Source organism: Hipposideros armiger, unplaced genomic scaffold (assembly GCF_001890085.2).
Source record: "Hipposideros armiger isolate ML-2016 unplaced genomic scaffold, ASM189008v1 scaffold_114, whole genome shotgun sequence".
Lineage (NCBI taxonomy): Eukaryota > Metazoa > Chordata > Mammalia > Chiroptera > Hipposideridae > Hipposideros > Hipposideros armiger.
Window position 1 is genome coordinate 1,943,630 of NW_017731464.1, and position 25,984 is coordinate 1,969,613.

The 25,984-nt window shown below is 51.1% G+C and overlaps 2 protein-coding genes across 2 annotated transcripts in view; one reads left to right on the top strand and one right to left on the bottom strand.

Moving 5' to 3' along the window:
- VAX2 (ventral anterior homeobox 2) overlaps positions 1–4,908 on the bottom strand; it is a 30,204-nt gene extending 25,296 nt beyond the window's left edge. The window contains exon 1 of the mRNA XM_019647619.1: positions 4,671–4,908. Within this exon, the coding sequence (XP_019503164.1) occupies positions 4,671–4,908 (238 nt within the window). The remainder of the gene's footprint in view (positions 1–4,670) is intronic.
- A 683-nt stretch (positions 4,909–5,591) lies between these two features.
- CD207 (CD207 molecule) overlaps positions 5,592–25,984 on the top strand; it is a 47,671-nt gene continuing 27,278 nt past the window's right edge. The window contains exon 1 of the mRNA XM_019647620.1: positions 5,592–5,723. The gene's annotated coding sequence lies outside the window, so the exon portion shown is untranslated. The remainder of the gene's footprint in view (positions 5,724–25,984) is intronic.

Consider the following 25,984-nt stretch of genomic DNA (forward strand, 5'->3'; position numbering starts at 1 on the left):
TGGGGTGGGGGCGGTCCCGGGCTATCATGTCTATTAACAAACTCAGATATTGAGGCTGTGGTCCCACGGTCCACCCAGAGCCGAAGTGCCGAGACTTGCAATCCAGTGCCTATTCCTATGCAACTCTGTGGCTGTGGTGCAATGATCTTTTCGGTGGAGCCGGGATCCTGGCAGTCACAAGACGTGGGACAACTTTCATCCAAAACTCCCTGCAACCTCACAATCTACGCTTGCTCTCGCACACTCAAATTCGCTGACGTTTCTCCGTTTCCAAAACGCCCACTGGGTGGGCCCTTGTGAGCTGCTGAGATCTGTGGGGCGAGGCCTGAGTGGTCCGGTCTTAGTCTCCCTAGGTCCCGTGGCTGCTGTAAACCCAAGCAGGAAGCTAGCGGACCCCTGGCGAAGCTTAGTCCAGTCCTGGCTGCGGGAGAAGGGGTGTCAGTTCCCGCAGGCCACTCCCAGTTCAAGTCCCCGAAGCCGTGGCCCCTTGCCAGGCGTCTTCAGTTGCATCTGCAGCAGCCAGGGCCTCTCCGGGTGTCCGCCATTCGGCTGTCTGTAAACGTTCAGACGTTCGTGCTTCTGGACCGCGGGGTCCAGCACTGTCCCCGGATTTTCAGGGGGCCCGGACTCCACCCAATTCAATGACCCTTTCCCCACACTCACATCCATAGGGGGACGTGTCCAGCTGCAGCCAGAGGCCCTGGCCTTTGTGCGTCTTCCCGTGTCCCCAGCCACCGAGCACATCCACCAGGCTCCTAGGTGAAAATGGCTGAGCTAGCGGGTGGTGATGCTGGGGAGGGGCGCAGAGGGCAGCCCTTCACTTGGTAAGGGGATCCCGCAGTTTTCCTGCCCTCCTGCTCCCAGAAGGAGTGGTGTGGAGCAAGGCGGAGAGCGCCGCAGGTCTCATGCTGCAGGAGCGCTTTCAGGGCAGCAGCCTGAGTCCTGCCCCATTCCGGCCAAGGTGGCAGCGCAGAGTTGGGGGTAGGGGTGAGGCCTGAAGAGGGTTTTAGACCCGCGGGCGCAAGGGACCGCTTCGGGTGAGCAGAGACCAGCACCACGCATTCTTTGGGTGACGCTGGCAGACGGCCATTCCAGGCTCTATCCAGACCGGTTGTTGAAATCGCCTCGGGTTTGATCTGGGAATCACGCCCGCACATTTGAATGTGCGAGTGCAAGCGTAGACAGTGAGGTTGCAGGGAGTTTGGGTGAGAGTTGCCACACCTCTTGTGACTGCCGGGATCCGGGTCCTACCGAAAAGGCCATGGCACCGTGGCTGCTGGGTGCCATTAGAGCCACGACAGGGAGGCGACCTGTTCCGGCTGCCTCCTGCCGGTGGTTGGTGCGTTCTTAACAAATATAAAACAAAAGGATCCCCCATCGCTACTCCTACTAGCCGTGCACGCAGAGGTGTGGGGCGGCCTGCACGGCTGTACGGTCTGGGTGGAAGCCTAGCTAGCTGTGTCTGCAGTGAGGTGTGCGGGATGCCTGTGGTGTGCACACGCCTGTTATCCCTCAGCCTTATTTGTGCTGTGTGTAGCATGAAGCAGCCTCCATTTTGAGTCGGGGGATACAGCAAGGTCGGCCTTCCTGGCACACTGACCCGCATTTCACAGAGGAAGCCTGAAACTTGCGTGATTGGTTGAGCGAGGGTTCCTGAAGGGGATTGGGGGAGGCCGCACATGTGGTATGCAAGGTGTCCCGGATTTTCCTTTCATCAGCCTGTTCTTGACCTGCTTGGCTGCTCACCTCCCAACGCTGTTGGGCCCAGGGCCCAAAGGAGACCATGTTCTCTACAGGGTGAGGTGTTGGGGGAGGCGTCTGAGGAAAGAAGCCCACTCCCAGAAGTGGTTTGTGGGTCACTTCAGAGCTTCCCCCCTTTCATTAAATGGAATATTTATGAAGATCCTGCTGGGTGTTTGCAGTTCTATAGACAGCACCTCTGACCCTTAGCACAGCCCTTCAAGGTAAAGAGCTATGGGTTTCTTTGTACAGATGAGGAAACTTTGGCAGAGAGGCAAAAAAAAACCTGGTTCAAATTCAAAGGCTCTAAGGTCGGTATACCAAATCCATGTTACTGAATTCCAGTGCCCAAGCTTTCCTCTTACTCCCCTGTGCCATGGGATGCCACCAACAGATCTGCTATCTTGGGGTGGGGCCCTCAGGGGAGCAAGTTCAGAGTGCAAAAAGTCAGGAAGAAAGGCAAAGACCCAAAGGGAGTGGGGGTCTTTTCCAGATTCCTTAGCCCACCAGCAACCTGACAGCTGCGATGGCAAATGCCTCCCTTCCACCTTTTTATGATTTTTGTCCAAAGATACTTAGGGAGGATGTGTCCCTAGAGGTCAAGGGCAAAATGTGCTCTGTGCTTGGAGCATACTGGAGGGACATTCATTCTGGGGCTAAGGCACTCCAAATTTTCCTTCACCAATGCTGGGCCTTTCATCTGCCAGAGCCTCTGCCCTGGGCCCCTGGTGCAGCCTGGAGTGACGCAGGTGAATCTGGCTGGGAGGGATTAGTGATAAATGACATCCTGGGTATCTCAGACCTATATTAACCTCCTTGTCATTAAATGGGAAAGGGCAAACGGATTTATGAGGTCTCTGTTTACCTTTTATTTCTTTTAGGTGCATAAATACACCCTCTATGCTGTATTTCCATTATATTGCACAAATGTTATGGCATCACTGTATGTGCATGCATTTATAAAAGTACACCCCCTGACAATGCACACAAGTCTATCTCTACCTTTTTGTGGATTGCTCATAGCATGGGTGGCCTGCACCCTACAAGGTGGAGGGTTGCTTTTGACTCCTCCCTTTGATGCATCAACACATGAGAGTTATTTAACTGATATCTATACATAAAATGTATTTGTTCTACATGCAGAGCTCATAGAGTGGAAGGGATGGTAGGTGGACATAGAACTCACAATTGTCCAGGCAGAAGGAAATACCCACCCATAGATGGGGTGTGAGGTGATGAGTGTCACAGGCAGGGATTTGAGGTGCTTGATCTGTTAGTATGGGTTTAGGAGGCTGATTTCTCCATTTCTGGAAGCCCTCCAAGCTGGCTGCTAATGCCTTGCATCCAGGACACCCCACAGTCTATGGAATGGGATCTAATTTACTCCCAGGGGTCCAACAGATCCACACACCTGCTGGAATCCCTACTGAAGGGGTATCACCCCCATGACTTTTCCTGGAACTCAACCTGCCCCCAGAACAGCACTGGGCACCCCATGTCTATGTAAACCACACCTGGTACCAGGAATGTTTTCCAAGACCAGGGTCTCCAAGTCTGTGTCGAAGACAATTATCAGTCCACTTCATACTAGGCTGCATCCAAGCTCTATCCTAGCTCTGTCTCCTGTTTTTGAGTAAGGATAACCTAACAGTTGTGGGGAGGCTGTATGCAACCAGGTCAAGGTGTCCCAGTCTGTGTGTGCCCAGGTCAGATCAGACAAACTAGGGATCCTGGCGCTGGAGCGACCTCTAGCCGGCATCAGGCTGGTTCCCCTTCCCCCAGCTCCAGGTGGTAGCCGAGGAAATTCCCCAGGTCCCGCAGCTGTTAGGACGGGCCCTTAAGATAGAAGAGACTGGAAAAGAGGGAGGAAGGCGGGCGAGAGAGTTGGAAAAGGAGGCCAGAGAAACCGTTACCCGCGAGTGGCCTCTTCTGGGCGCTCGTCCCCCTGGTTCCAGGCTCGGGGATGCTGGGGGAAACAGACCTTAGGCTCTGGCGGAGGCCTAGAAACCCGCTGAGAGCAAGACCCCGGAAACCCCTTTTTCCTCTCATCTCGCTGGGCGAGGCCCGGATCCGGCGAAAGCCGCGCCTAGAGCTCTTGACGCTGGCCTAGGGGACCAGAATAGCCTCATTCTCGCGGGGAGAAGGCCAGGGAGAGCTGGGGGGGGGGGCGGGGTACTTGGCCGCAATCTAGAGGCGCTTGCAGGAAGACAGCGCTGAGAAGGCGAGCTCGGCGGAGAGACATGGCCAGGAAAGAAGAAAGGAGGACGAAGAGCGAGGGAGAAAGGGGCGATGCGAAAGGCCAGGTCGGGAGAAGGCCGCATCGACAGCCGGCTGGGCCCAGGCGCCGCGAGGAAGTGGGTACCGAGAGAGCGAAGCATAGGCAGGCGAGAGCCGCGTGAGCCACCCACCGCGTCCCGTGGGTGAGAGCAACCCGTGCGGTCTGCGTCGCTGGGAATGCGAAACAAAGCAGGGCCGGAGGCGGGGAAGCGCCTCGGCCGCTGAGCGGATCCCGGGCTTTTCCCCTCGGCGGTTCCGGACTCTGGTCCTTCCTCATCATCACCCACGGAGCGCTCATGACGCTTTTCTCTGCACCTGCCTTGAGGGACGCGGGACGGAGGTCCGACTCTCCGCTTCCCGAACTCCCACCTCTGTCCCTGCCACAGTAACCCGCCGGGATGAAGGGTGAGGGGCCTTTACCGAGAGGCTGAGAATTGGAAGGTAGTGAAACGGGGATCGCTTCGGTCCCATTCGCTGCTTTGTCCCCTGCACTCAGCTCAAAATAATAGACCCTCAAAATAATATTTACTGAATGAATGAGTTAATGATGACTGACTAAATTAATATATAAATTTGGAGGTGGAGATTGCAGAAAGGTCGGAGACCCCAGTAAGGGAAGGGTGGGGGTCCAGGGCCGCGAGGTGTCCTCTTACCTCGCACCAGAATGCGGCGGCAGTGGTCTGTCTCGCCAAGCCCCGGGTGCCCGTCGCTGTCGGCGCCGCTCTCCCTGGATCCCGCAGGACTGGAGGCGGAGGTCCCGGCAATTTCCCCTGGGCTGAGGCCGCCGGCATCTGCGCTCAAGTCTTCCGCTTCGCCGCGGTCCGCGCCGCGACCGCCGCGCGACTCCCGGCGTGCGGGGCCACGGTCTCGCTCCGCGCCCCCATCGCCCATGCCGGCAGCCACCGCTGCCTGAGCCACCGCCTGGCCAGCCTGGGCTGGCGGAGCCCGCGACTCCCCGCCCCTCGCGCCCCCTGCCCGACTCCTCCTCCTCCCCCCGCCGGCTGCTCCACCCCTTTCTGCTGATTGGACCCAAGTCGCGGGTCTACTACTCCTAGCCCTGCACTAGGGAAACGCTGGCGCAAGTGCGGGGGCGCCGGGGCCCCACGAGTCCAGCCCCAGTCCCAGCCAGCGGAGGGAGGCTGGGGCGGCCCGGGGTACTGAGGACTGCCCTACATCTTTTGAAGTTTATCAACTCCCTCCCTCAACCGCCAGCCTGCGCCTCTCCCCACTCTCTGCGTCCCTAGAGAATCGCAGCCTCTGCGTTCCGGCTCTTTCAGCGGGATTAGTGACCAAAATGCTCCATGAAGGAGATTCCGGCGAGACCGAGCAGAAAACTGGAGGTTGGCCTTGCTCGGGCGCTTGGCAAGGTGGGGGGCTGTTGGCGGGGGCTCAAACCTGGGGTTCAGCGCTCCACCCTCGCTCCCAGATTCACACCTGCAGCCACCCACACTCTTGAATTCAGACCGCAGGCAGCTCTTGGCTCCAAGGCCAAGAATGTTGAAAAGGAGCCGGAGAGAGTGAAGCTAGGGGACTGATGGGATGACCCGCATTCACCCGAGAAAAGAAAACGGACGTGCAGATAGATGACCAGGTCCAGGAGCCGAGAGGGTCGAGTGTGGCTGAGACTGATAAGCAGCAAACGCCTGGTTTCCCGGCGGCTCTGAGGCCTTCGCACAGGGAACTGCACCCCCAGACAGCGATTGAAGGTGGGCATTTCCTTGTGTCACGCCCCGCACACGTTGAACCCCCTCACCCTTAGTCCCAGGTCCCAGGTCTCGCCTTCGCTGGGTTAGGGGGAGGCGAGGACCGAGGTGAGTGCGGCTGGAGGCCCGGCCGGCCGTGGAGCTGAGCAGTGGGGGTCCCTGGGTATTGCTCAGCCCTCCTAAGCGTTCAGGCCCCCAGCACTTTCTGAGGAGCCCATGATTCTCCTTTGACAGCGACAGGAGAGGCCAGGCCCAGATTTCTCTTCCTTTGACTCAGAAAGGAACTTGGAAGAAAGGTTGAGAGAGCCCAGCGAGGATGTGTGTGCAAACGTGTGTGCGCAGTTTTTCTCCTTCCTGGCTCTCTCAAGTTTAATTATTTTTATTATTCAAGTAAGACACGTCTAGTATGGAAAACGTCTAAGCAGAAAGCAAACACTCCGTTAGAAACGTCGCGGCCCCTAAACTTTGCTCTTCTTGCCACACGCAGCAAGGCCTGGGTTTCTGTTCAAAAATATTACTACTAATGGAACAGCGCCTGCTGAACCCTGCCGGGTTTTGTTTGTTTTCGCCCTTTAAGATTTTCATTTCACAAATGAGGTTATTCTGTGTCGGTAACTCAGATCGCGGTCCTAGTGTCCCCTTCTGAGGTCAATAGATTGGCTTCCCGGCTCACGAACACTCACGGTGAGGGACATTCCACCGCGAGGCCTCCGGTAGAGCCCCGCGGAGCCAGGACCTGGAAATGGGGTCGCCTCCCCTTCCCTGGAAGCAGGGAAGCCGGACAGGGAGTGCCGGAGGGTGCTGCAGGTTAATTCTTGGGGAGTTACCAGTTCCCTTTCTCCCGCGCCCTTCTTTCTGCTCAGTCTCTCTGGGCGGGATGGGAGTGGGCGACCCGCAGGAGTCCCGACGCTCCCTTCCTCCGCAGGCCTGGGAAGTGGGGCCTCGGCCCTGGTGACTGTGAGCCGGGATCCAGTGGACTCTGGCCCGGTGGAGACCCGGACCAGGTGGGTCTCCAACCCCAGGCCACCTCGTGCCCCTCGGCTGGGGCACACTGCCAGGGTGGCCCAGCTCCCCGCCCAGGAGATGGGTCGTGCGGGGCCATCAGGCTACCTCTTGCGACTGCTAGGTGAGGAAGGCTGGTGCACCTGTAACCAGGTACAGTCAAATGGCAGGAATGTGTAGGGTCGGTCTCGTTGAACATGTGCATGGGAGCGAGTGTGCGTGCACGCATGTTGGGATGTCATTTGACGCTGGGGAACCCCCCTGCCCAGGGTAATCTGGACGCAGAGCTCTAGACGTCCTGAGATCGCCTGGCACGAATTCGCTAGGATCCGGGATCCCTTGTCTGGAAGCTGGTGGTGAAGGCCAAGGTACTGTGCCTGCTGCCCTTGCTCCCACTATATCACTACCATCTCAACGCGGTCAAGATCCTAGGGACCCGGAGAATGTCCTCTGCCTCTCTATGTCCCCTTCCTTTTTGTAAAGCGATTCAAGAACCTTAGCATTGGGGATATAGGGGATCCCAACCTATAGGGGACAGGGGAACCACCTTAATTATTTTCTCAGTGGCTCTGGCCCCCTCTGCAACTCCAGTGTAGACAAACCCCAGGTTTTTTTCTGGCACTTTCTGGGTCCCAAAGGGCCACTACAGCTTGAGGCCCAGCTGGGATCCTTGCTATGTCTCCTCCATGGCCTCTGCAGGTCCTAGGGAACTAGTGGGCTTCAATTTGCCCAACCAGAAGGTCTGGGCACAGGGAGTTATTTCCTCCTGGGCTAGAATCAGGTGACTCTTCTACAAGGGGTTCCCCATGGTGGCACACGTCCTCCACTCACAGCAGAAAAAGTGGGGAGAGAGCAAGTCAGGAAGGGGTGCTACCAACCTGAGCTCCAGTCAGATGCTCCTAAGACTAGGTCTCCTGAGGGTTTCTACAAGGATCAGCCTGAGTCAGGGAAAGCGGCTGTCCTCCCTCTGGCCTCACCTTGCTCAGCCCCATCTGACACTGTCTAAGTCCTCCAGGGACCCTCTAGTCCCTCCCCACTCACCTTCTGCGCACCTTTTGGCGGCTCAGTGGGTGGGACTGACTTCCCAAGCCCAGACGTTGCTGAGGGCTGAGTTCTAGCAGCCTTCAGGTAAATAGCCCCCACTCCACAGCCTCACCCCACAACCTGCAGCAGACCCTCTAGGTGGGAAATGCGCAGCCTGTCCTTGGTTTTAGGGGAACCAACGTGTGTAAATGGTTGGGTGGAAGTTGGAGCCTGGGTTCCCCCAGGTGCTGTGGCTAGAGACTTCATGATCCCCTTCAGGTGCTCAGAGCCTGGAATTTGGGAAGCCTGGTCCTGTGTGTCTGGCTGTTCTTCCTTCTTCTGTATTTCTCAGGTGCTCTGGCAGGCACGTCAGGCCAGCTATCCAGCCCCCCTGGCCCCAGCTCAGCTCCTCTACCTCTGGAGCCTCTTCCCTCGGTTGAGGCTGGGGCCAGGCCGCTTTCCAGAGCTGCTGGTGAGCCTGCAGTCGAGCTTGCAGCTGTTTCAGGGCCCTTCCCTGGCAGACTTTCGCTTCCTTCCCGTCTTTCCCCTTCACCTCTCAGTCTCTATCACTCTGCTCCCCTCTCTCAGCCTGTGCATCTCCCAGCCCACTCCCCAAGCCAAAGGCTCAGGAGTCTGGGTTCCTCTGCCCTGCCTCACCCTCTTTCTGTCTGGGTCTCTTGTTCACCTTTCTTCTTGCTGGTTCTGGGGCCCCACCCAAAGGTCTCTCAGAGATCCTGGGTGGCACTTTCCATCACTGCTGGGATTGGAGGGGTTCCCCTGCAGTGGAAGGGCACTAGGAGTTTGGGGTGAACAGGGAAGGACATTCCTCAAAAACTAAGCTGGGGAGCACAAGACTCAGCTGGCAAGAACAATCCACACATTTCTTCCTTTCTTGACCCACCTGTGCCTCCACCCCTACCCCATGTGCCTGGGAGCCGCACCTCTGCACTGGCACATTAGGGAGAGACCCACTGTTCTACCCCCTGATAGGGGGGCATTGACATTTTAAAAGGAGATAGGATGCTGCTGGAGTTTCTACAATGAGCTTGTTTATCTTTGTAAAGCACAATTAACTGCAATTATTTCTAGGAAGAGTAGCAGTGCTGAAGGAGGCAACTCTAATGGTGAGACATGTGGTTCCTTTGGATGGTGGCAGAGGTGCTAGGGACAGAGTATTGCCCCTCAAATTCCAGTGTTTGAGCCTCTCCTAGATTGCTAGTGGCCTGCAGGCTCAGTCACTGTAGTTAGTCACTGACTCATTTCAGGAAACACAAGATGTCTGAGGCCTGTCTGTTAGTTGTCAGTGTCTGAGGATGCTGCAGGGAGTGGGACCCTCTGGGCTCTAGGGGTGCCCATCGTGAGACTGGAGGTCACCCTGGTGGTGGGGAAGCAGGGGATCCAAGTTGGCTGGGCTGGGGTGACCAGTGCAGGAGATGGGGGAGGCTGCCTATCCTATTAGCTGGCATTTAGCCTCTCTGACATCTGGTTGTCTCCAGCTTGACTGGTGCTCTCTGGGCTCAGGACAGATAGCCTTGGCCTCTGCTGAATCCTTAGTCCCACACCCACTTCGTCTAGTTCAGGGTCCTATAGGTGTGAGCCTGGACTCCTGAAGCCACCTCCCAGGTGCATCCTGGACCCCACCCCCTCCATCTCTGGCAGCATTCCCCTGCTTTGCTTCATCCCTTCCTCTGCTTGGGCAGGGATCCTAGCCAGCCTGTGGAGCTCTAAGGCCACCAGCTCCAGGACTGGTACACCCTGCTAGTATCTTCTTGAGCCTGCGATTCTTGGAGGCCCATAAGGAGGGCTGCTCAGGGGGAGGTTGTGGGTCCAAGGCCTCACTGTAAAGAGGGCCACACAGGAATGACTCACCAGCAGGCTCGGTCTGATGAAATCTTCCAGGTACCTACCAATCAGCTGGTACCAGCAGGCAGCTCCCACCTTGACTCTGGCCTTGGACCAGGGCCAAGAAGGCTTAAAGGAGGCAAAGGACCTGCTATGTAGTAAATCACCAAGAGAACCTAGAAAAAATTACTAGTGTTCAGCCACAGACCGAATGGCTTCAAACCTGGTTCCCAGTGGGCTCCCTATATTTAAAAGGCTTCTAGGAAACCACTAAATTGGGGCAAGAGTGGGGAAAGCAGGCATTGCTGGATGAGAGAAAGGCAGGAGCAAAGGTCTGAAAGTGGCTAATAAGTGGTGATTCAGGGAATGAGAAATGCTTGTTTTTGCAGGGGGTGGGGGAGAGGGGAAGCCAGAAGCAGTGGGATCTGGAGGTGGGGGCAATTTGGGGGTAAAGGGATCAGAGGAGGTAAACAGACCTGGCCAGGACACAGTTGGACCCAACCGGCAGGTGTCCAACCTGATCTGAAAAGCTCCCTCCACCCATAGGACTCAGGATTCTCCTATAGACAGGCTGCCCAAGGGTGAGGCAGGAGGCAGCCAGTGGGGAAGTGCCAGACATGGAGTCGGCAGCCAGCGCAGGAGTGGGTGTCCCCAGGTTTTTGGACAGGCGCTCAGGGACTCCCAATTTGGTGATCTCTTCCCACATGCTTTCCTCCAGAGCTTTCTTGGCTTCTTAGTCCTCTTCCCTCGTAGTTCTCTGTGAATATTCCTTCCCCCTCCCCTTCTCAGATGATTTTGCCACCTCATCCTTCTCTGTTTGCCTCTTTTCTCCCTCCTCTTAGACACCCCTTTCCTGTGCAGTCTTCCCCATCGGGGCCCTCGGAACTCCTTGGCAGTCTCCCTCCTTCCCCTCTCCCCATCTTATCTCCCTCTTCCATGTGCCTATTTCCCTTCTCCTCACAACCCTCTCCCCAGTGGGGCAGGATTGCCCTCTTTTATTTGTCTTTCTTCAGAAATTACCATCCAATCCAGGTATGCTGTTTAAACTAAGGAAGGGATGCCAGAGATGTCGGAGAATCTTCTTAAAAATTTTTCCTTCTTTCTTAACGAGCACAATCCATTCCCTCCTACCACATTCCGATTTTATCTGGATCATCCGCTAAATCCATTGACCCTGCATTTGTTTTCTAGCAAGGGATACGTGGCTAACTGCCCAAAGCTAGACTCGTACTATCATGAAATTGTCACACAATCCCTTAGGGTGGGACTCGGTTGCCCCATTTTGCAGAGGAAGAAATTGAGACCAAACTCATACAGCCAGTTTGTGTGGATTCAAACCCAGGTGCCAGATCCCAGGCCCCCCTCCTTCCCCACCAAGGCAAAAATCTCTTCCTCTCCCTCTCTCTTCACTCTGAGAACCATGCTCCCTCCTAAATCCACACAGCAGCCTGGGCAGGCTTTAGGATTGAGGGACACCACGCCCTCACAGGCAGCTGTGGCCTCTGTGGAGGCTGAAGGAAACCCAGTCTAGGAGGACCCAGGTGCTCGAAGAGCAGAACCTGTGTTGATAGTAACGGGGCAGTGGCCTTACCTCCTAGAACTATATATGCATGCCTTGTTTTTGCAACAGCTTTAGTGAAATATAATTCACATATCGTGTAACTCACCCCTTTACAGTGTACAGTTCAATGGTTTTTAACATATTCACAGGTACAGTAAAATATAGAGCATATGCAAAGATATTCATTGCAACCATCACCACAGTATTAGAACATTTTCATCACCCCAAAAAGTAACCTGTGCCTTTTAGCTATTATTCTCAAGCTCCCATCCCTAGTCAGCCCTAAGCAACCACCAATCTAATTTCTGTTTCTATGGGTTTGCCTATTTTGGATATTTCATATAAATGGAATTATACAATATATGGCCTTTGTGTCTCACTGAGCACAATGTTTCAAGGTTCATTCCTGTTGTAGTACTCATATGTGTCATTACTTCATTCCTTTTTAGGGCAGAGTAACATTCCATTGTAGTGTTATATCACATTTGTTTATCCATTCAGTATTGATAGATATTTAGATTGTTTCCACCTTAGCTTCATGAGAGTGTGGGTGTGTCCCTGTCTCCAGGTACCCCTTGGGCACCTCAACCAGAAGAGGTGGGAAGTTTTCTGGGAGCAGCTGGAGGAGCCTGATGAGGCTCAGGGAAGGACCATCCACTGTCTGTGTGTTGCCAGCTGATAGGTCACCTCTCAGAAGCCTCCTTTCTGTTTTTGTCTAATGAGGAGGCCCCCCCCCCACTGGAGGGCTTTTCGGAATTCCAGGCTTCTGAGTAAAGAGTCAAGTCTTCACTCTCAGCTAGGTTGGGTTAGAATCCACCAACTAGTTGCTAACATGTTGCTTAACCCCTCTGCGCCTCAGTGTCTTCATCCATTAAATGGGGATAATATTGGTACCAAACTCCTAGTGTTGTTATGAGGAGCTAACTTGTATAGAGCATTTTATATATGAGTATCGAGTCGATGCTGAGGGAAAAAAGTTTAAGCTTGTATCATTTAAGGCTTAAAGCTGAGAGTGCACAGGTAGCACTAGTTTGTCAAGTCAGCACCCCTAAGGAGACAAAGGGAGGTTGTTTGGCATGTGCATTGCAAGCCAGGATTCTGGGCCCCAGCTTCCTCAGTGGAGTCGGTGTGGGGATGCTGGAGAAACAGGACTCAACAGACAAAGCCCAGGGACAGCAAATCGGCTGGTCTCGCCCAACTTCGAGTTTCTCCAAAGCAGGCAGACATTGAGCTCAGAGGAGATAGTCAACTGTGGGGCCTGGACTTGAACCCTGCCTTCAGTCATCCAACTCTGGGTCCTGGGGCTGACTTTGCCAAGCTTTTCACATTTATAGTGCCAGGCATGCCTCCAACTCCAAGCTAATTTCTCCCCTTCTCAGTACGGGATCCCCAGCCGGCCAGCGCCAACAGCCTTTCGGGAGGTCCAGGGCAGGATGACTCAGGAGTGTAGCCAAGAAGGAACAGCAACGCGAGCCCAAGAAGGATCCGAGTCCAGCAACTGGCAAGCAAGGGGATCGCGGTGGACAGTGTCTTGGCCCTAACTTTTTCTCAGGCATTCTTCCCACCCCTCCAGGTGCCCCAAGAGAGAGTAGGGGAGGCTCCCAAGGCTGCTTTGGGGAACAGCCTGGAGGCCAGCACTGGTGGCTCCTATAGCCTTTGATACCTTTTAAATTTGTGGAGTGTCATGATTCAAACGAATCTAGTAAAACCACTTTTCAACGGTGTTAGAATATGTTTGAAAGGCGTTTTTGTTTCCATGCTTCCATCAAGGGCTGCTGCTCAACGTTCTTCCCGGACTGCCCCAGAGAGCTTACCCAGAGAAACTTACCGTGTAGATGCAGCTCCTTTTTGTCTTTGCCACCCCCACCACAACACCGCACATTCAAGGTTACCAACCATCCCTGTCCCTAGTCCTCAGCCCTAGGGAATCTGTGAGTCTTGGGTCCTGCTGCCCCAAGAAGTGATCATTTGAGATCAGTGTCACCAGCAGGCAGATTCCAGGCTGAGCTCAAAGAAGGGAAGCTGAGGGAACTGGGTTGCCCTGCTTCTAGGGTCTCCTCTACTTCACTGGCTTTAGCTCTTGCTCTCTGGGTAAAGGTGGTCCAGATTCCAGCATCTGAGGCCTCTTCACGATGTGGCCCACAGGGGGTTACCCAGAGATGAGGGTGGGGCAAGCATGGAAAATTTCTCATCTCCTGACCCTGGGGAAGGACTCCTGAAATGGAAGGTCGAGGAGCTCTGAGAGAGCCCTTTTGGGTGACTGTTGGGCCTCTTTTGGAATGCTGAAACACCCTGACCACTAGTCAAGGCCCCTAGAGATGGTGGCTTAGGGAGTCTGTCCTTTTACCCTAGATGTTGCCAGGGATTTATATCTACTGGGAATGATTCTCCAGGATCTGCTGCACACCCTTTGGAATATCCCTCACCCAACCAATATTTATTGAACTACTACTATATGCTGGACACTGGGGGAATGTTGTGAACCAAACATACCTAAGTACCCTTAGTGGTGGAACCTACATCTCAGGGGAAGCTAACCTTCCCTTGGACAATCAAACCCAATGTGGGATCAAGGCCCGGGACCTCTGAGGCTGGTTGTGCGGGCCACTCCACCTGGTTCACAGAGATGCACACGCCAGCTGATGACTAAGCACAGCTTTGTTTTCCTTGCTAGAAAACCGCCTCTAAAAACCCCTTGAAAGCGATGCTTTTGCACAGCCTCAGCTGCCCTGTAATACACCAAGGGCCAAGAAGGGAAACCACATTGCCTCGTGTTCAGTTGGCTGACAAAACAAAACAAAAATACAAACAAAACCCCTAAACAAACATGAGAATCCATGCCTTGTGTGTGTGTGTGCGCGCGCTTTTGTTTATAAGTGTTATGGTGTGCTCTAATTTCATTTACCTTTAAAGCAGCTTTAATTTTTTTCAAAAGAAAAACATTTGCCTAGGGGGGGAAAATCACTAAACAGCACAAAGGATTATAAAATGACAAGCAGGTGTCTCTTTAGCCCCTCACCCTCATCCCGAGAAGCCCCTAGCTCTTGGCCCATCTCGGACATATATCTAAACCCGCACCCCCTTAAAAATAGGAATGAAGTCACGCTGTCCTCTGTTCTTCGTCCTACCTTTCTCGCCTCCGCCAGAGCCTTGCCACTTGCTCGGATAACCGGTCTCCGCCTTACCTTTCTGCGCCCTCATTGCCAGCGTCCCACAGTGTCGCCAGCTTAGTATATCTAAGATTTTGTTTCTTGTGAGTGTGATAGGTTTCTTAAAGAAACGAATTAAACTACGGGGGAAACAAGAGAAAGCAAGACGAGGAAAGAATATTTGCGCCACGAGACTGTTCGTTTCGGTCTGACGGCGCGTGAGCGAGGGCTGGAGCGATGCGGGGCGGTCCTGGCTTGCGCCCCAGATCGCCGGCCTGCGCTTCAAAGCCGGGCAAGCGGAGAGTGGCAGCGGGGCAGCCGGGTCAGCGGGCATTAACGCGCCTGGGCCGAGGCAAGGGGCGAGAGTTCGAGACAGGATTAGCAGGTTCAAAAGCAGGTCAGGGAGAGCTAAACTGGGCGACAAGGTCCGCGCGAGGTCAAGGTCCTAGGTGGGGGCGGGCTCCGGGCCGGGTGCGGAAACCGCCGCGGGGGAATTCGATTGCGGGGTAGCTGCACCCGGAAGCCCGAGCTCCGAGCGCGACCAGGGGCTCGGCAGGCTCTTCAGGGAAGGCCGTGTCCTCTGAAGGCCGCGGCGGGACTAGGACACAGCCATCTGGGCCTCGGCCACGGGGAATGAGGGGGCGGTGAGGTGAGCCCCGAGACGAGTCCGAGACTATGTCAATGAATAAAGAGCAAGTGTGACTGCACTCCCACACGCGCACCTGTATCTGCGGAACAGGGTTCACCTACTTTTCTTTTAGATTTTAATTCTATTTCGTTTTCTTAAATAAACTCCCACCTCCCCACATTCTTGCAAGGGAGAGCATTTCTTAGGTAAACAAATAGTTCAAAGTGCACAGAACAGTGCAAAGAAATTTCTGGCCAAGAGCCTGTCTCTCTCCCTTCCCGCGGCAGACTACTGCGGCCTCCGTTGCGGAACCATCGAGGAGTGTCACACGGTTTGCGTAAAAATAATCACGACCCACACGCCACACTCCTGTACGTGTGTGGAGGGAGAGCTGAAAGGACCGCTGAGCGAGAAAAAAGTGAGTTGGGGAGTGTGTGTCATCCTGTGAGCCCCTGACCTGACTTGATGGGTTTTTCTGAATAAAAATGTAGTCACATATTACTTGAGTGGTCTCTCTCTCTCTATCCGCGCCCCCCATACTCTTGGAGAACAAACTCGGGGATGTTGCGAAATGCGAAGCGGGCGCTCCACTCTGAAATCCTGGCCTTGGTAGAAGATCCCCAACCCCCCAAAAACAGACAGGGCGGATGGACGATGGATAGTGCTCAGCCTCACTGGGTGAAGGTAGCTCCGCCCTGGTCGCCAGTGCCCTCACGTTTGGTCATCCCTACAACAGGGACCTGCCTGGCCCTTCCCAGCCTCGGCCTTTCGCCTTCCCGTCCCCGTGGGCGAGGCCGGCGCGTTGGAGAGATGGAGCCGGGATGCTCAGGTGTGCGTCTTCATCTCCACGGAGGCCGGCCCCACTGGAATGAGTCCTGCGGATTTTTCGCGGGGAACCCTATCGAGGAGTCCTCTTCCTTAGGAACAACTTTTGCACATCCTTGGGGTGATGGTAGTGGTGAAAGCGGTGCTGGAGGTCGTGGTGATGAGGGGCAGGAAGGCGTGTATGAAGATGGCAGTAAGGGAAAGGGCGGGGAGGAGGAGGCCGGCGAAGGGGAAGAATCCGCGAAAGCTGGGTCGCGGGAGCCCAGGACTGAGAGCCGGGGTCTGCGAGAGGGGGTGGGAGGGTGGGAAGGGGCGGGGCCGGAAATGCGGAGGCCGCGCGCCACCCTAACAAAGCGCAGCCGGGTCTCTGCCAGGAATGTTCCGCTTTTCCCCCAATTTCTCTCGAATCCTTAGATTTTAGTCAGCTGTCTGGCTGGATTTGGTGGGGACGTGAAGGTTGCTAATAGGAAAGCCGGTCTAAAGGGATGGATCGCTGGAGAATTTTCATGCACTCAACCAACCGGCATTCCTCTCCCGACTCGTGTAGTGGGTGCTGAGTCCATGAGTAGTGGGCGAGGCGCCCCTCTCCTACGAGTTGGTCCAGATGCAATCCTTGGCTGTAGCTTTGTTCTGAAAGATCCTGGAAATCTCATTCTGGGCACCCATTCCCTACCAGCCGGTCAAGGTGCCGAAATCCCTTCATTAGAAATGCATTCCTTTGCTTGAAAATACTTCTCTTAGATTTTAAATCATTGAAACTCTTCTTAACGTCGCTTCCAATCTCTGCGCATTGTTCAATCAGTTAGAACAACGATAATGGAATTGAAAGGAAAAAACCAACAACAAACAACCCAGTATCCAAACCTAAATTCGTGACCCTTTTTCCTTAAAAAATAAAATAAAATAATGAGGCATTCTCTTTTCATTGCATACTTAATTTGCATCACTTTAGCATGGTGAACATTCAGTTTTGTATTCAACCTTTTCTGCTTGAGATCTGACCTAAATATTTGCCATGTGTTATGTATGCTTTTCAATGGTCAAGTAATATTCTATTATGTTACTGTGTAACTTTCTTAACGATTCAATTGTTAGATTGAATTGGATTTCCCCCGTGTGTCCAGATTTTCAGTATTAAAATAATAGTCAAACCAAAATAGTCAAATATATAGCTTTCTCCTTTGGGGAGGATTATTTTTTCCAGGGACCTTACTGAGTCAACAAGATAGAAACATTTCCATTACTGTTAATATATTGCCGAACTGCTTTCCAAATCAATTTGTACAGGTATTTATTTTCGGGTAATTATGGGCCAGGCGTGGTGTGCTAACAGTCAGGCCTTAAAGCATCCCCCCAAGCCCCCATCCTGCACCCAGGGTCACTGAAGAGGGAAAGACTTAACTGCGCAAAGTGGTAAGCCTTCTAGGGAGAGAAAGACCAGGCAATGCGAGCGCTGGGGTGGAGGGAAGGCAGGAGGTTCCTTCCCCTGCTTGGAGAAAGTCAAGTAAGACTTCACAGTGGAGGTGATGCCCGAGTTTCAGGCAGAGGTTTGCCAGGTAGAAACTAAGGGAGGGATATAGGGACCTTTGAGTGCTCAGGCTGGGCAGCTGAAAGCTTTGAGGGTTTGGAGAGGCACAACGTGGTTTATACTTTGAGGGCGTGTGGAGTGTGGTTGGGAATATCCAGGAAGGTGAGACGCTCACCATCTTGTCCAAGGGAATTGGAAATTGACAACCTCACCTTTGGGCATTTGCACTATTTTAAACCGTTGCTACATTAACAGAGGCATAACTACATAATCATTATTGTTTAAAATTGTGTTTTGTTGAAAGGGAGCTTTCATTTCCTTATTTAAAAATGCCAACTGCCCTTTAAGAAGCAATTCCTGGGCCGGCTGAGTGGCACATTGGTCAAGAGCTGGCTTGGGATGCCAGAGGGCACCGGTGCGGACCCCACATATGAGGGCCAGTGACACTGCCCTCTACAGCTAAGATGCTGAACAACAGCTCAACCTGGAGCTGGGCTGCCTTGAGTCGCGGGCTGACCGTGTAGGCTGCAGCCCCTGCTGTAGTGGGTTGCCATGGGCTACATATGTAGCCAGCAGCCAGCATGAGTGGCCAGCAGCCGCTGTGAGCGGACCTCCAGAAGCCTGCGACTGATCTGCCTCACCCGGGAAGAGCCCAATGATGGTGCCAACTTGTGCCAGTGAAGCAACGTCCTCCACAACCAGACTGAAGAACAAAATGACAGCAACTTGTCTATTCCCCTTCCCTCAGTTCCCCAGCGCTGTTCCCATCCCCCAATTCCCCAATTTAAAAAAAAGAAAAAAAAAGAAGCAATTCCTTCTCTTGGCCACAGTAATATGTATCTTAAATTTAAAAAATATATTATTTTATTTTTTCCATAATGAGAATGTATTCATGCATTATATAGTTAATTAAAAATAAATTAACACAAATTCATTGTAAAATAATCAGACTCAAGTGTATACAAGTCCTTTTTCTTAATCCTCTGTCCAGAAGCAGCATGGCTGATAGTTACAATGTTGCACATGTGAACAATATTTATGTCTTTTGCAACAATGACTCATGCTATACCTGCTACGCTGCTAATTGCTATTAAACAAATTTTATAATAGGTCATGGCATTCTCTCATGTCAGTGGATGTAGCTCTCTCTCATTTTAAGTAGCTATCTAGATAACATTATATGGATGTTCCACCATTTTTCCTTTATTTAAAAAAACTACATAAATAATACAAGAATGTATTTTATATCTTAAAACAATTCAAACAATGCCAAAATATAAAGATAAAACACAAAACAGTGTGGGTTTGCCCGATGCTTCCCTCTTCATGCTTACCTCCACTCCTATTCCACTCCATTCCTCAAAAGTGTGAGGTGAGAAATTTGGTGGTTGTTCCCCTAGCCACTCCAGTCTTCAAACAAATTGTTGTATTTATTTTCTTTAGCCCACACAATACTTCCATTTTCCTTCCAATAAGGACCACTGGGTTGTGTGTCTTTGTTGTTACATGTTTTCACAAAATATACATTTTTTTGTGTGCATGTGTCTTTCATTTGTGTACATTGGGTTTTATATTTCATTGTTTGTTCTGTTATTTTTAAAAAGTTATTTTTAAAATAATTGCAAATTTCTGGAAATGTTGTAAGAATAACACAAAGAACTCCAGTATGTCTGTTTTTAAGCTGCATTTGCTTCATCATTCTCTCTCCCTATGTATTTATAAAGTTATTGTTATTGAAGCATTTGAGAATAAGTGGCAAGCACTATGCCCCTTTATTCTTAAATACTTGAGTGTGTATTTCCTAAGAAGGAAGACCTTCACCTACACGACCACGATACAATGATCAAAATCAGGAAATTTAACATTGAAACAATGGTACTGTATAATCTTCAGGTCTTATTCAAAATTTGCCAGTTGTCCCAATAATGTTTTCTTTTTTTAGTTGAAAAATGATATGATTTTATTTTATTTTAAAAAAAATTTTTATTAAAAATTATAGCTAACATACATTATATTAGTTTTAGGTGTACACTATAGTTGTTCAATATTTATATACCTAAAAAAGTGATCACCATAGTAAGTCCAGCAACCATCTGACACCATACTATGCTATCACAATATTATTGACTATATTCCCTATGCTGTACATTACATCCTCATGACTTATATGTTTTATACCTGGATATTTGGACTGCTTATTGCCCTTATCCTTTTCTCCCCTTTAAAAATTTTTCAATTACAGTTGACATTCAACATTATTTTATATTAATTTCAGGTGTACAGCATAGTGATAAACATTTGTATAATTTGAGCATGATCCCCCTGATTAGTACCCACCTGGCATTATACGTAGTTATAGCCATATTAATGACTATATTCCCTATGCTTTACGTTACATCCCCATGACTATTCTGTAACTACCAATCTGTACTTCTTAAACCCTTCACCTTTATCACCCTGTCCCCCAACTCCCCTCCCGTCTATCACCCTGATAAATCTAGTACCCATCTGACACCATACATAGTTATTACAACCAATAATGTTCTTTATATTTTTTCCTGGTCCATGATCTGATCCAATACCATTCATTGCATTTAGTTTTGAAGTTGTTATTAATCTCATTTAGATGGAAATTGTTCAGCCTTTCTTTGTCTTTTGTAACACAGACATTTTTGAGACTATGGGTCAATGACCCAAAGAGGTGGACCCTACTACTCTCATTTAATAGATGGAGAAGCCAAAGCTCAGACAGGTTCCGTAACTTGCCCAAAGTCACACCGTAAACGGTGAGATTGAAATTCTTTGTCTCAGAGCAAAGCCTGTTTCCTTGACCACCACACCCCACGACCTCTTGCCATATAGTACTGACGGTGGAACGAGCAAATGACACACTGTCCTGAGTGTCAGGGACTGCAAGACGTGGAGCAGGCATGCACTCTATTGCACGTCCCTGTCCGCTAATTTCACCTACAGGCTGGGCTCCGTTTTTGTCCTGCTCCCCGCACCCCTCCCCTCCCCAGTCCGGTGCCAGCCTACACTCCAGCAGCGAAGCCGCTAGCTTGAAGACCACCTCCACGGAAACGGCCTCGTGCTGCCCACTGCTGGTTGCGATTTTACAGCGACAAGAGGACTTGGCCCAGCGCCTACTTCCCTGCGCATGCGCCCTGGTGAAGGTTGCCGGCCCTCTGAATTCCCCACCCCTTTCCTCCCAACCCCAAGGTTCAGGTTAGGGGTGGGGGGAATGTCTCAGAACAGAGTCCAGGCCCGAGAAGCTGGTCGCGTGTGTCATTTCTCTGGTTTACCTGCCTGCGCCTAGTGCAGGAGTCTACCCTCCCTAATCCTTTACCTCCAGAGCGGGTGGAAGGGGGCAGGACAAGGGCCTTTTTAGAACCAGGAGTCCAGAATCAAGGGGAAGTCCTAAATTCGTTCCTGAAGTACTTCCTCAGTACGGAGGATACAAGGATGATGAAAACACCCACCCTGATGTAGTGAACGTTGGCTGCCCCCAGCTCAGGCTGCCCTGTGGCCTGATGTCACTGCCCTCCTCCTCTTATTGAATAGAGGCCATTTTGAGTGCCTGACAAGGAAGACAGACATAGGAGCAAATGACACAGGACAATACATAGCAGAATAACTGTGGTACCAGGAGGGTCAGGTTTCATCAAGAGGTTATACCTGAGCCAGGCTTGGAAGGATCTATAGCAGCCCACCAGGTCGACCTTTCCTACACAGAAGGGCCCCAGGGACAGAGATGCAAGGGGTGGTTCTGACGTGTGCATCTTTGTCTGCTCTGTTCCAAGCCTTGCCTGCCTCTTTTCTGACTTTCCTGTCTTACCTCTTGGTAGATTAGGTCCTTTGAGACAATGAGGGTGACAGTTCTTTACTGTGTTTGCCAACTTAAGTAAGAGGATAATCGTTACTTTTATGGAATAGGTGACACATGGCAAAAGGAATACCAAATATGTCAGGGGAAGATGGGTCCTTCCAATGCTGAGGAGGGTGATAGGCCTTTCCCAGCTCCTTCTTCTATCCCCTGAGAAGGACATTCCTGGCCAAGGACTGTTGTCCAGGAGAATAGTCACAGAAGGAGTCAGAAGCTGTTGCTCTCATCCCTACATCTGACCACCTTTGGATTGTTGGTTTCTGTGGCTCAGTTTTGTTGTATGTGCAAAATTGGAGGAAATGGCCCATGGCCATTAATTCACTGTTTTTTTCGTGTGTGTGTGTTTTTTTTTTAACATGGAATCCTGGTGCTCTTCAGGTAACTGGCCCAGGACATGGTGAACCCCTAGCAAGGACAATGGTTACCAGGGGACATTCATAAGAGAAAATGTGTAGCTTGTGTGAGTGAGAATCATCTTAAATGGGCTCGGAGGATGCCACTGGGAATTTGTGGTGTTTTGGACACTGGGTCCATTTCAACACAAAGTACCATTTTTTCAAGACCAAATGAATGTTTGAGCAGGGGAGATGTGACAGATATGCTAATAATTAAATTACATGTAGAAAGTGATCAGGGCCTTAAAATTTGTGTGGAGAGTTTGTGTGGAGAGCAGGGAAGAGTGTGAAGAATAGACTTACAAGGAAGACCAACGCAGGGGGAGGTGAAAGTAGAGAACTCATGAAGGTGTCTGAGCAGGAGCAGCCGGGGAGATAGGAGAAATCCAGGAGCACGTGGGCCCACACAATCCAAGGGCATAGGGGGCTTTAAGGGGGTAGGAGTGGGAAGGAATGCTACATAGAGGTGAAAAAAAAAAGGAGGAAAGTGCCTGCTGAATTTGGAAACCGTCTTAATTGGAGCTGCTATCACAGAATACCACAGACTTGGTGGTTTAAGCAGCAAACATTTATTTCTCACAGTCTTAGAGGCTGGAATTCTGAGATCAGGGTGCCAGCATGGTTGGGGTCTGGCAAAGGCCCTCTTCTTGTTTTATAGAAAGCTGCTTTTTCGTTGTGTCCTCAAATGGCGGAGAGGGAAACCATCTCTCTTGAGTTTCTTCTTGTAAGGGCACTAATCCCATTCATGAGGGCGGGCTCTGCCCTCAGGACCTAATCACCTCCTAAAGGCCCCACCTCCTAATACCATCGCATTGGGGGTTAGGATTTAACGTATGAATTTTGGGGGGACATAAACATTCAGACCTTAACAGAAACAAAAGGGTCATATCACCATGACTTTGGCAAGAACAGCTGTGGTGGAGGGGGATATGTGGAGCCACCTGACTCATAACCGGGAACCCTGGCATTTCTAGAGGTTCTAGACTCTTAGGACTGAACTTGTCAGGGCTTGGTGTATTTAACAGTCACCAGATGGTGGGAAAGAGGCCACCTACAGTCTGGCTAGGTCCCGAAGACCAAGACTGATCATCTGTGTCAGCAACTTGGGGACAAGGCCAGCAGTTGTCTGCTTTCTATGAAGTCATCATCTGTCTCTCTCTGTTCAAAGAATCTGTCAACTTCATATATTTACTGAAGTCTCATGAGCCCCGGTCTAAGGAGTGAGCAATAGGGGTGGGATCACTAGGATTACTAACTCCACTTATTGAGGGGGTCTAGAGTCCCTGGAAGGCCAGGGTTCTACCATAACTATCTCCCAGTCCTACAACATTTCAAGGAAGACCAGATTCACACACATACTAAAAACAGCAGGTGGTCCTTCTGTGCCCAACCAAGGGTAATGGTGCCATCTATGGGTCATGGAAGGAGAAAGCACGGGTGCATGAGAACACCAAGGGAGCAACAGTGGCAGGGCATTCAGGAATGGGTTCTGTGCTCTTCCTGTTAATTAATGAAAAGTGAACTTGATCTTTATTTAATGACTAGGTGTTTGAAAGGAATACAAGAAACAGATGGACCAATATGTGAGCCTGGTTGTGAATTAGGGAGGGGGAAAGATCAAACTTGCAGATGTCTCTGTCCTACAGAAGCAGTGCTAAAGGCTTCCTTTTCGGCATATGACAAAAGGAGTGGTAGGGGTGGGGTATGTGTTCCTATGGGAGAGGCAGGGATTACAGGTTGGGGACAAGTTTAGGGCTGGATGCAATCAAATGAAGCTGGGGAAGTGTGTGTGTGCCTCAGTTATTTATGAATACCCAGCACTCGCTTACCAAGTGCCAGATATTCTCTTAAGCAACTCAAAACATGTATTAACTCATTAACCTTCACAACAATTCTGTGAGCTAGACACTCTCTTAGCCCTCATTTTATATGTAAGGGAACTGAGGCACAGGGAGGTTAAGTAACTTGCCCAAGGCCACACAGCATGGGGAACCCAAGAATCTAACTCAAGCAGTCTGGCTCCAGAGCCTAAGTCTTAACCATTCATTGCACTGCCTACTTCTCTGACATCTGCCACCAACATCTGTTCCACAGCCTTCTAAAATGCATTACATGTGCCCTGCCTTTTAAAATGGAGTATGAGGGACATAAAATAAGCCTGTGCTGATGGTTTTGATGAAAGTGTTCATCACCCTGGGCCATACTAACACAGTTCAGGGTGCAGGGCTGCTGAGAAGCGGCCCTTAGCTGTCAGGTCATCTGGGGCTTTTGAGTCTACTTTTAGTAGACTTTCCCCATGGTGGATGGAAAGCTATGGAAGCATTTTAAGCAAGAGAGCGACGTGGTCCAATTTAGGTCTTAGAAACTGATTTAGGTCTTCTCCAAGGGTAATGGACATGGAGACCTGGCAATGGCTGTGAAGCTAGAGCCCCTACAGGTGTGGTCTCCTGGCCTGGCTTCTGGGGACTGGTTCAGGGTGATTTGTGAGTGAGGAAGAGAGGGGCATGGAGGACCCAGGGGAGTTGGAGCCAGGTACCCTCTCTTATTCTTTGTTCTCTGCCCCCAGTGCCTCCCGAGGTGACTGAGTCTGGCCATAGTGCTCCAGAAGGCAGTGCCACTTGTCTTGCCTGGACATTGGACTTTGCCCTTGTTTCATCTTGCTCCCCTGGAAGAAGGACTGGGTGCTAGGTGAGTGGGGCTGGGCGACATTCTGCCCAATGGACATGCCATATTCTCTCTGTGCGTTGCCCTGGTGCTGCTGACAGGGGACGTAGGATGGGGCCTGTGCCTGCCTGATGGAGCAGATCCAGATGGTGGTGGTTACTGTGTAGCCAGAGGAGTGCCTTACCTCTTAGTCCTGCGGGCAACCTCGCCCAGCTCTTTCAGAGAGTGCAGAGCAAATAGTCCTGTTGGTGTCTCTAGCAATCTTAGGATGGGAACTAGGATGAAGACCCCTCAGAACATGGCAGTCTAAGGCCCAGGGTCTAAGTCTAAGACTCACGAGGGGACGTCTGGCCAGGCACTGCTTCTCCTTCCTTCCTCAGGCATGTCTTCCTTCCTTCTTCAGGCAAAGTGCTTCCAAGGCATGGTCCTCCCCTGGGGTGCCCACTGGACACAGCTTTCATTTCTCAGCTCCTTTAGCAGTTGTCTTTCCTCCCTGTAGCTCTAGGAAGTTCACTGGGGAGGATTTGAGCCTTGTGCTTAAGCATCTTAACAGCTACCATTCTAGCTAGCACTGGGTTCAGCTGAGGATGTGGCAGAAGAGGAAGGCAGGAGTGTGAAAGAGTGCCGAGAGGGGAAGATTGTGAGAAGGGAGATGTTGCTGACCTCAGGAAGGATCTAGTAGCAGCTGAAGGTCAATTTTGAAGACTGGGTCTTTCGCAGGTTTTCTTGAGTGGTCATTTTTTCTCCCTGTCCAGAGTGCAGAGCCCTAGTGGGAGGACCTTGATGTCCATCTGCACTCACTGTCTGCCTCTCTCCTCTCATTCACTGCTCTTGGACTTCAGCCATTTTCCCAAACTGCCTCATTTTGGGTGGTGGGAGGAGCTTCCAAGGATGTCTGCACCCCTTCCCATCTCCCTCCTTCTCCATCATCAACCTCCCTTTTGGAGGCTTCACAGAAAAGTTAGGGCCCACATAGCCTTGATTTTAGGAAAGTAAAGAACTGTGAAGGACAAAAATTTCCCCACGAGAATAACGCTAAGATAAGGACCAGGGAGTCTTGACCAGGTTCCTTTATTTGCTGATTTTAATTTCTTAGACATTTGTTGAATGTTTATTGTAATAGACACTGCTAGTGATTTTTATGAGTCTCCACAGTCAATCTTTACAATTCTGGGAGATAGGTACTATTGATTATTAATCCTGTTTGGCTGAGATGACTTGCTCTGAGGCCATAAAGCTGGGAAATAGTGGAGCCGAGATCTGAACTAAAGTTGTCTGACTTAGAGCTGCTTATTCAGTCAGCAGATATTTACTTGAGTGGGTTACATTGTTCTGATACAACAGAGAGGGAAATAGATGAAAACACAATGGGAGCACAGGCCTGAGATTGAGGTGGGGTTCGTGTCAGACTGTCTGATGTGCTGTGGCAGGAGTGGTGAGGGCCCTGGACATACCAGGGGCTGGGCTGACTACACAGACTACCGACTACCATTGCTACCTGGTGAGGGCCTGGCTGGCATCTCCATGGATAATAGTATCATCTCTGTTTTTTCTCCCCAAGTTTCTTTGGATGTCCTGACAGCATCTTGGAAGGGTCTTCATCTACTAGCTCTGGCTAAGATGTATTTAAAATCCTTGATAATAATGACCATATTAATTTGAACAATTTGACTATGATGTGCCTTAGTGTAGATTTCTTCATGTTTCTTGTGCTTGGGTTTTGTTGAACTTCTTGAATCTGTGGGTTATAGTTTTGTTTCCATT